Genomic DNA, 11,429 nt, shown 5'->3' with positions numbered 1-11,429 from the left:
TCCTGATCAGGGATTGAATCCATGTCTCCTGCATTGCCAGCCAGAGTCTTTACCCTGAGCCACCAGGGAAGCCCTGTACCGCATCTTCTTATCCATTCCTCTGTCGACGGTTGTTCAGGTTGTTGCTTCCATGTCTTGGCTCTTGTAAATAATGCTGCAATGAACACTGGTGTGTATGTATCTTTTTGAAGTACGGTTTTCTCTGGACGTATGGCCAGGAGTGAGATTGCAGGATCATATGGGAACTCTGTTTTCAACTGTTTAAGAAAGCCCCACACTGCTCTCTATAGTGGCTGTACCAATTTACATCTCTAATCATTGGAGAAATGTAAATCAAACCACAATGAAGTACCACCTCATACCCATCAGAATGGCCTTCATCAGGAAGTCTACAAGTAATAAATACTGCAGAGGGTGGAGAAAAAGGGAACCCTCCTACACTGTTGATGATTAGCTTTTAAAAGTAATAGTAGTTCTAAGCTGAGAAGTTGCAAGAATGGAAGTGGGAACAGAGATAGGAAAAACTGGACCAATTCAGAGTTAATTGTCAGTAGGGTAGGAGGTTTGAAATTAAAAGACTCTTGCTCCTTGGAAGAAAAGCTATGACCAACCTAGCCAGCATATTAAAAAGCAGGGACATTACTGTGCCAACAAGGGTCCGTCTAGTCAAAGCTGTGGTTTTTCCAATAGTCATGTATTCCTGGATGTGAGAGTTGGACAATAAAAGAGCTGAGCGCCGAAGAATTGATGCTTTTGAACTGTGCTGTTGGAGAAGACGCTTGAGAGTCCTAAGGAGATCCAACCAGTCCATCCTAAAGGAAATCAGTCCTGAATGTTCATTGGAAGGACTGATGCTGAAGCTGAAACTCCAATACTTTGGCCACCTGATGTGAAGAACTGATTCCTTGGGGAAAAAAAACCCTGATGCTGGGAAAGATTGAACGCAGGAGGAGAAGGGGATGACAAAGGATGAGATGGTTGGATGGCATGACTGACTTGATGGACATGAATTTAAGCAAGCTCCGGGACTAGGTGATCGACAGGGAAGCCTGGTGTGCTGCAGTCCGTGGGGTCGCAAAGAGTCAGACACGACTGAGCGACTGAACTGAACTGAACTGAATTGAGGGTAGGAGGTCTGGTGGCCAAGGAGCTGGTGATGCTCTGGACAAGCATTGGATGGGAATGCACGGAGAGGAGAAGGAGGACCAGAGCTCTCCGTGGAAATTCCAGACCACTCCCAGTTCTTTTTTCCTCTTGTCAAAATTCATATCAAAACATGTCTTGCACTTGTAATAATTTTAGCTGCTACATAAAACACAAATCTCAGATAATATTCCTAGAAAGATATCTTATATGTAAATCTCCACATGAAAAATGTGTAAATGTAGAATGACATTAAGTAATGAATTATTTACAAAGTATGTCATCTTGCAATGCTAAATAAAATTAATCTCTTCCTTTAACATTGTATAAATTTAGAGTTGATTTTATTTCTGAAATTCGCATGTTCTCTGAATGACTACAGGGCATTGGATTTAAATACACTATACAAATCTGTAGAGAGAAAGAGTGGATTTTAGTAATTTGCCTAAACTTGTCACTGATTTTGACCTTTTTTAACTTCTTGTATTTAAATTGTGAATAAATATTTTGCTACTTCTTGCAAGAACAAATAGTTTATTTACCACTGACTCTCATCAAAGAGAAATTTGACTTCCATGATTTAATGCTACTCTAAACAAAGAGAATACTGCCAAAGCCTGTTTTATTTACAGAAATAACTTGTTTCATTTAAGAAGTCATTTTATAAAACTAAAACCAACTGTGAGCTCAGAAGAGAAACGTTAGACTATATGAAGGGAAACCCGCACACTTGCACACACATTGAAAAATCCAGATGAAAGTGTACTGCTTTTATATCACTGATACCTACTTTCTCTCGTAATTCACATGACTCTAGCTGTTGAGACAAAGTATTTCTTGGATGTCGAACTAACTGTGGTCGCGTGTGGTGGTGGTGACATACTTGTGTCCCCCAGGAGGGAGTTCTTTAGGGTTATTAGACATTCCAAAAGAGTGTGGGAGGAAGGTCAGGATGAAGCTCCTAGGACAAAGGTCTAATGGATTATTAAAGATTTGTAACCTAATCAGAGTGCATCCTCAGAGACACAATAGTGTAAGAGGGGTAAAACACGTTTTAAAAAATGTTGTAAAAATAACCATTGCTAAGATGTTTGGCAGAGCATTACCTTACATAGCCAGCTAACTGTTCTTTGCTATTGTCTATGAAGACCCACTACAATGCAGGAGAAACAATGGGAGAGTGTCTGCTGAGTCAATCCAAAGTAACTCAGAGCAGATACTAGACAGCTGTTGAGTAAGTTTTTTTTTTTAACACGTTTATTTTTGTATAATTTTTTTATTGGACTTCAGTTGTTTTGCAATGTTGTTTTCGTTTATACTGCATAGCAAAGTAAATCAGCTGCTGCTGCTAAGTCGCTTCAGTCACGTCCGACTCTCTGTGACCCCATGGACCTCAGCCTACCAGGCTCCTCCATCCATGGGATTTTTCCAGGCAAGAGGACTGGAGTGGGGTGTCATTGCTTTCTCCAAAATCAGCTACACATACACATATATTTCCTCTGCTTTCGATTTCCTTCCTACCCTGGAATTGAGTGCAGCCCCTTGTCCTATACCATAGGTGCACCTTACTTAGCCATTTCATTTTTATTAGCTATCTATTTCATACACCAATCCGTCTCCCAGTTCATCCCACCGCTACCCCCAAGTTATGACAAATACCCAACTTTTAGCTTTAAATCTTCTGCATATCCTGTTTTCTATCCCTGTCTTTAGAATGTCCACACAATGAGAGCAAATGATTAAATATAAATGGAGACCCCCTTATAAAGGGATTTACTACTCATCAATTTCTTATAAATGTACTAATTCAATTCTCCACTGTTTTATAACTCATGTGACAAAAGTCATGCCACATAATTCATGAGGGATGATTTAGTCTGAACTAGTGAAAAATGTAAATTATTAATTGCCAGGAAAAATTCTCAATCTGCAGTTATCTAAGCACATCTTGAGGAAACCCCTTCCTTGAGCCCATGTTAAAAAATGGGGGCAAGTTCTGTGGGCAACTCAACTCCATCCCATCTTTCATCCGAAATATTGGCAGGGCACAGACTCTTTCCTTCCCTACTGCCTAACCTTCTCCCCGCCTTACAGAGTGAGCATGGTAACATCATGCAATCCATAAAAATTCAAGAGGATATTTTTATTCTTTGACAGGTTATCAGCCTCTCTTGGTGGGGTTTGTTATACCTAAGAAGTTCTATTGAGTCTAACAAGTTCTCCGTTCAAGGGAAATTAAATATAACATCCCAGAGGTCCCACTTATACTATGGTTAAAAAGAACATATGAATCAAGAGGGAAATTTTTCTAGAGGGACATTTCTGTGTTCTTTTACACAGGAAGCCTACTTCCAAATCCCTGGTATCCTAAGTTTGGGGACAGCTAGGTCATTGGCAGGGCGTCCCTGATGGATCAAATGGTCTTTGGAAAAGACCCTGATGCTGGAAAAGATTAGGCAGGAGGAGAAGGGAGTGGCAGGGGATGAGATGGTTGGATGGTATCACCAACTTAGTGGGTATGAATTTAAGCCAACTCCTGGAGATAGTGAAGGACAGAGACACCTGACATGCTGCAGTCCATGGGGTCACAGAGACGGACACAACTTAGTGACTGAGCAGCAACAGGTCAGAAGAACCAAGCGCCCCTGGACTCACTCACCAGAGATGGGGAATGAGTCATAATCTCCATAAATGTGGTTTGCATTTTATGGTGCTCTGTTAACATGTTTCAAATACTGATTGATGAGTCGTCTGACAAACATACTGAAATGTGATCTAAACAGTAAGAACTTGTTCTGATCACCAAACTGAGAGACAATGGAACAATGACATTTGAGATTGATTGTTGGCTTTTATTTCCTGGCAGTCACTCCAGTGATGAGGTGATCTTTGTTTATGTGCGTTATGAGGACAATCCTTTCCCAGGGATGTTTAAGAGTGTGTTTGTTTTTGGATAATAATTTCAATGTTATGAGTTCAGCTAAGCCTACTGCATTGTACAGTGTTGTTGAGAGAGCCATTTCACGTGATTTTGTTTTTGTTTTTATCATGGGATAAAGACAGCAAATAAGTTTAGACTGTTTTTTCCACTGATTTTTCAAAACACATGAACAAAGTTAATACCCGGGAAGGCAGAAGGGCAAAACACAGACTATGATGTCAGGAAGAGCTGGTTAAACCCTGAGTCTATTATTTGCCAAATGTGTTATAACAAGCCAGGCACCTACCTTTTCTAAGACTCAACTCCTCACCTATAAAATGGAGATATTACGAGCATGTGCAGCATAGAATTTATCTAGAGAAACAAATGCAGATAAAATAAATAAAATGCCTTGCATGAATTATACCTCAATAAATGTTATCATAGTAATAATATTTCTATTTATTTAGAAATGATACAGGATGTATACCCCCTTGATTAGATCAGTATTGATCCAAGAAAATGTAAAGAGGTTTGCAAAAGAAGGGTCTTTCCTGTTCACTCAGATGGTAAAGAATCCACCTGCAAAGCAAAAGACCTGAGTTTGATCCCTGGGTGGGAAGATACTCTGGAGAAGGGAATGGCTACCCACTGCAGTATTCTTGCCTGGGTAAATCCGTGAACAGAAAAGCCTGGCGAGCTATAGTCCATGGGGTCACAAAAAGTCAGGCACGAATGAGCAACCAACACTTTACAAAAGAAGGACTGTAGAAAATGGACATTTAGCAGAATAAATCTTTTCACCTGAAATAGGAAATGAAAAAAAAATCACAAATTTGAGCATGTCTTTTGAAGAACCTTTAGACCCTTCCAACTGTAAAATGTGTATAAGAGAATGAAAGCATAGCCTTTTCTACTCATTTTAACAGATAGTCTTTTCCTTTGAAGTTGTGCATTTTGAAGGTCTTTATATCAAGAGATTTGTTGCAATTAGCCGGGGCAATTACCACCCACTTTCTTGGACCTAATAGAGTGCTATGAAAACATTTTATAACAAATCTCCAGAGTAAATTAAAAACTAAATTTAAAAGATCAGTTCTAATTAGTTATAAGAAATAACAAGCTTCATATGCAATGTTTTAGCAAGAACAAAAATAGATATGAAAGTATCACTGTGTAAGTATTAGAGTTCTAAAAGCCATCTAGGTCTCCCACAATGCAGGCAGATTCTTCACTGTCTGAGCCACTGGTGAAGGAAGCCCTGTTAAGTATTACAATTTTGAGTAAAAGCTAAAAGCTTACATTTAAAAAAGTATCATTGCAAAGACATTCAGCTAATATTTCACACAGTTTTATCTTTGCTTAAAGATGTTAAAATATATACTTCTTGTCTGCAAAGATTCATTTTTCATAGTAAAATGTTAACGTCTTAGGAGTAATGAACCTTCTGTCGGACCACTCCCCCAGCTCATCCTTTACCACACCTTCTCGTGTGCAGAAGAAAAACATGTTTCTAGTTTGCTTCTGTTAAACTATTGATAAGAGAACTTACTATTGCTCTATTATTTAAGAATTTATTTTGTGTCTTCTCAAAAGGATGGACTCGAGTAGAAAATACACATTTAAACACACAACGTTCACATTTTGAAGATGTCACTTGCAGCTGAAATCTCTAAAAAAATAAATAAAAAACTCTAAATTTTAACTATACCGTAGTATAAATGGCAACTGATCAAGTTTTTATGAAAGAAACTGAGGTACAGAGTTTGAATGAAAAAGTGAAGGCCAGTTTTCTTTCTTTCTGGAGCTCATAGCTGCTGACTCCTAAAACCTCTTGTTTCATTAGTAACTAAACAATGTAAATTAGAAACTTGCTTCATTCTAAAATTCACTTCTCATAAGTTAATGGCACAGTACTATAAAATAAGGTAAATATTTATTGCTAATTTTGTGTGTACAGTAATAAAAGAAATAGAAGGCTGAACGTAAGACAAATGTGAGCTGAATGGAAAACAATTGAATATGCATAGTTGAGACACTTAACTTAGCCAAGAGAGTGAAGATGTATAAAACCACGCCAACTCAGAGGCAGTTTGTGACTAATATAATAAACTGATGTGGAATTCAATAAAAAGGGTTTTGTTTGTTACCTTTTCTTGAATTTTTTCAGATCCCAAACAATTATTAGACTACAGATCTTTTATAAAATGAGACCTATAAAATTGTTACACAAATGTTAACTGCAAAAAGCCTATATTTTAATACATGCTTACATAGTTCATATATGAACATGTGACACAATACATTATATACAAGAAAAGATAATTGTTGGATTTTATTGTGGTTGCTGTTACCAATTCATGGTAAAAAAGTAGTCTAAATATTTGAGAAATTCAAAGTAAATTCATTTCGGTGAAAGACAAGAACAAACTTAACGATGAAAAATATGCCTGCGCAATATTATATACCTCCTATCAATGTCTTATTCCATAAAAATAGGTATGTTAGGCTTCATATGTAAATACTTAGCGCAAATAGACTCTAATGACTCTACTTTTGTCCTAAGGATTGAATACACATTACATTTATTTAAAGGTGTTTATTGAAGCTCAATTGTAGCAAACACATAGTTTTGGGTCAAAACTATCAAGCAATGAATTTCACATATTATACATGTGAGAATAATCCGTGCTTCAAAATTATAAACAGCATATGAAGATAACAGGATAGGCGTTCTTGAAATTTTAAATTAGATTAAATAAGCCTGAAATATTGGACTAAATGCTGACATATGGAATATAAGATTTCCAAATGTTAATTTACTTAACTTTCCTGTAGTACACACATTCTATTTTTATGTCAATTCTGAAAGTAAAATAGGAAATCATAAGATGTATTTCAGCAGGACAAGGAGGCCATCTTGAGGTCATTCTAGGAATGTACATGTCCTTCTTACTGGCAGCACACACACAATTTATGATTTAAAAAAAAATGGAACCTTTGAGAGATGTTAATATTTCTAGTATAAAATACTGTCATTTTTCTTCAAAACCAAAATGGCAAAGATTTTCAGAGCACTTAGATTTACTCGAAAGCATCCTCTAACTCAACCCCGTGTCTGTCTGTTTCTGCCTCTTTCTCTTTCACATACACACACACACACACACACACAAAGACTACAAACAAGCTGCTTCTTGCTGGATGATAGAGATGGATAAAACTTAAAATAAGCACAAGACTGTACAAAAATGCTTCAGCAAAACTGTCTTAAATATTTTTCTACAGTTGTAAAACAAAAGCCTCCCACAAACCCCAGTCCATGCCCTTCATGAATCCACTGTGTATCTATTTTGCCTCTCTGGTTCTAGAAAAATAGAAACAACCTTGAATCCGGGGATGGGAGCTGCCCCGCGTCTTCTTTCCTACGCACTCTGAGTTAAAACGGGACTCGCCGGGCCGTTGGCGGCATGCTCCGGCTCCTCAGCACCTTCCGTGGGTTTGGTGCCTCCAGCCTCTTTGTCTCCTTCGGGAGTCTTCTCCGGGGCCTCCGGGGGGCTTGTGCAGTTAGCATCCGACTTAGCTTTGTCCACCTCGTTATCAATTTCAACCTTATCTTCTGGATGCTTGCTTTTCTTTACTTGTCCATTCTGGGCGGGATAGGTGCTAGCAATGACGTCATACAGGAATTGGTATTGCTCCTAACAAAGGGAAGAAGCCAGGGATTACGCAAAACAGGTTATGTCCTTTTTTCTTTTTTTCTGTTAACATCAGATGAAAATGAACAAGACTTAATCATTTACGTGTGGAAGGCTCTGGGTAACAGAAAACTATTCCTGTGTGTTTTCATAAAAAGAGTGTTTTAAATGACTCACTCTGCTTAGGGTCCTGAAGGACTGACGGCAAGGCAGTCTTCAGGACTGACCTTGTAGCCACACCAAATCGGTGTTTGGTCCCCTCTCAGGCCATAGGGGGGCATCTCGTTCCTACACTTTTGCAAAGGACCCCATCTTGGATGCCCATTCTCTTGATTTATGCCTACATATCACTTGGCATCCAATCCAGAGTCTGCAGAAAGCCAGTCTGAGCCCCTTGGGTTAAATTCAGTGCCCTCATTCATGTTCTAGTGATCTCTCCATCATTTCACTCATGTGTTCAGTTACTCAATCGTGTCCGACTCTTTGCGACCCCATAGACAGTAGCCCGCCAAGCTCGTCGGCCCACAGAATTTTATAAGCAGGAATGGAGAAGAAATGGGTAGCCATGTCCTTCTCCAGGGGATCTTCCTGACCCAGGGATCAAACCCAGGTCCCTTGCAACTCCTGCACTGGCGGGCGGACTCTACCACCGCACCACCTAATAATTTCTCTGTCATTTCACGTATGGCATTGCTTAGTATAGGTCTGCCTTTTCCTCACACTAAACAGTGAGTCTCTTACTGGCAAAAGCACATAGCAGGCACTCCGTATACTTGTAACATCAATGCATGCAAGGTCAAGGTCATGCACAAGTAAGGGCCGCCCGTGCTTGGGTGAGTGGTTAAGTCTGCATTGTGACGAGTGCCTGGCTCCCAGACCATCACCTGTGGTCACTACACTTAGGACACAACTCGGGTTGATAAGGACAATGCTCATTCAACAGCCTCTCTGTACCCATGAAACAGAGCAGGAGCCTGTGGTCCTCATCCCCCGGACCCCGGTCCTCTGCTTGCCCTTGGTCGGTGGAAAAACCTTAGGCAAAGAAGAAGTTTAATCAGAGAAGTGAGAAACAAAGGAGAACAGGCAAAGGAGACGAAATAACAATGGTTTAGTCATTAAGCACAGTCAAGGCCCTTCAGTTCCTCTTCATGGGCTGCAGATGATACTCTGAGCCATATCCTGTGAGCTGTCTTACAGACAGTGAAACCCCCGCCAGGTGGAGAAGTTAACTACAGGGTAACCGGACTGTAGCCATAACAAAAGCTGCCACAATTCTGAGAATTGGCCTCAGAGAAACGGGAAGAAACCTGCCATGGAACTGAAGACTACCAGCACTTAAAACAATCAAGACGATGCTGGTCAGACCACCGATGACCAATCTGAAGATGACTGTGAGAGCTGACTGTGCTGTGTTTGCAGGCAGTCCCCACCCTTAGTCTATAAAAGCTGTTGCCCGCTGATTGTCAGTGGAGGGGGGGAGCTGGCTTTGGACAGGTGTCCACCTCCCCGCTGCTCCAGGTGCCAGCCTCCAAGATAAAGCACACTTTCCTTCCTACCAGCCCAGCCTCTTTATTGCATCTGAGTGGCGAGCAGCCAGACCCCGCTTTTGGTGGCATCCACACCTCTTAGGAAACGGACTCTGCAGGCCCTTTGGGCAAAGGGTGAGTCTATCCCACCCCGACACTTGAGCTGGCCTTGTGACCTGTTCAGGTAATAAAATGCAGAGGTACACACATGCCAGTCCCAAGCATGGGCCCTCAGGGGTCTCACTCTGCAGGGATTCTGCTGCCTTTATGGGAACACGTCTGGACCAGAACAGACATGCAATCCACGCACCCCTGTTGCCACAGCTAAATGCCAGCCAACTGCCAGCCCAGGGGCACTCAAGATCCCTTTGGACAAGCCAACTCCCAGTGGACACACCAGCGACAGCAGACACACGAGGGAGCCTGGTCCAGGCTGGCTGAGCCTGGTGTGAGCAGCAGGACTATTCAACTGACCAAACAGATAATTGAACTATAATAAATGTCACCTTTCTTCAGTCCCTAAACGCCGGGGCGGTTTGTGGTGCAGCAACACAAACTGATTCAAGATTGGCAGTGGAGGGGTGGAGGGGATTCATGAGCTTTTAAATAAAGTGTTCTTCATGAACCACCACCACGCATTGCTGGCAAACTCCCGTTAGGTCTCTTATTTATACTGATAACAATCCAATGTAAATCCAATGAACCATCATGTAAAATGCAATTTTAAAAGAGAAGACTAGAAAAGTAAATAGAAGAGAAGGAACAGAAAGGAGAGGATGTGAGGGGGGGAGGAGTGGGAGGAGAGAGAGGAAGCAAAAAGGGAAAACATGCTAAAAGCGTAGGTGCGGCACACTTACAAAGGTGGGGACCATTCCTGGCCGAGCTTTGCGGAGCGACTTCACAGCTTGAAACACGTCTATCACCTCTTCTGTGTCAGCGCTTTCTAAGAGGTTGAACAACGCACAAAATACTCCTGTTTGCTGAGATCCATCTCTGTAAAAGAAAGAAAAGATTTTTTAAAATGCTACAGTTTATGGAGAAAGTGATATTGGGATAAAAATCAAAAGACAGAGATAAGAATACATTCTTTGCTTCAGGTTTACTGTGATTATTTTATTCCCATCTCTTAAGAGCAGAACGTTCCTGCTAAATGCATGTTTTATGCAAACTTTCTCAACCTGGGAATACAATAGTCCTTTAGTCTAAAAACTTACACTTTAAAAATAGACTTTCTCCTGTTGAGTACTTTACTAATTACCATGCACTTTAATTTATATATGAAGCTGTTAAGACACATATCATAAAGCCAGTTTGATCGATGAAAATACTGAACTTTAGGGAAGATAAAGGCATGGCTAGAAAGGGATGAATCCAGAAAACTGGACCTGATGTACGGTAAATTACTAAACCACGTACTTTCTCTCCTCTCTGCTGCCTCTCTAGTGCTTTTTTTTCTCTCACAAACGTTAACAATTCTGCACCAACAGGAAAAGGATACCTAGTGAAATTACTCATTAAGGAGAGGGCAGTCAAATCACTTATTAAACTGTGAGAGGCATGTTACATTATAATAAAAATTCAATTTAAAGAATATTATTGGAAGATTTTTGATGTAAATAACCAAGGAATGTACAGTAGGTACTCATCTGTCCCCTAAGAAACACATACAGTTTTAAATACTAAACTTTCTTTCTTTAGTTTTCTTTCCATGTAAATTTTACCTTTGAAAACTCAAATAAATGCCCCAAAGTAGTACTTGTTTAAGGGCTTGGTTGTAGTATATGCAATTCTAATAATAATAATGAGGTTTTCTCAAAAAGCCTCATTTCTTTTAAGCACTTCGCTAGATTTACGTTTCTCATCTTACTTTACTATTTTAATTTCTGATTTAGTGTAACATTTTATGTAAATAGTTTACAGCTTGCATCCTTCTTTCAAACCTCTTATTTAAGGTGGAGACCTATCACAGATGAAACTTAAGGGTCTGCATAACATAAATTCAATAAAATAAAGTATTATTATGTATTTTATTAAAATCTTTGCCTTTGGGGCTCTATTTAGGGAGTCAAGTAATGGGTTTCAAATCAAAGTTGCTAAGTATGAGATTTCAGTTAATAAATAAGATACATGTATTGGAGGCAAAAC

The 11,429-nt window shown here is 39.8% G+C and overlaps 1 protein-coding gene across 1 annotated transcript in view; it reads right to left on the bottom strand.

Moving 5' to 3' along the window:
• Positions 1-7,411: 7,411 nt before the first annotated feature.
• The window catches only part of PTPRC (protein tyrosine phosphatase receptor type C), a 132,093-nt gene continuing 128,075 nt past the window's right edge, over positions 7,412-11,429 (bottom strand). The window contains exons 30-31 of the mRNA XM_052654011.1: positions 10,142-10,277; positions 7,412-7,761 (exon numbers count right to left, since the gene is read on the bottom strand). Coding sequence (XP_052509971.1) covers positions 7,486-7,761; positions 10,142-10,277 — 412 coding nt within the window. The 3' untranslated portion in view covers positions 7,412-7,485. The remainder of the gene's footprint in view (positions 7,762-10,141; positions 10,278-11,429) is intronic.

This window comes from Budorcas taxicolor, chromosome 16 (genome assembly GCF_023091745.1).
Source record: "Budorcas taxicolor isolate Tak-1 chromosome 16, Takin1.1, whole genome shotgun sequence".
In the NCBI taxonomy this organism is placed as follows: Eukaryota; Metazoa; Chordata; class Mammalia; order Artiodactyla; family Bovidae; genus Budorcas; species Budorcas taxicolor.
This window is presented reverse-complemented; position numbering and strand designations above follow the sequence as displayed.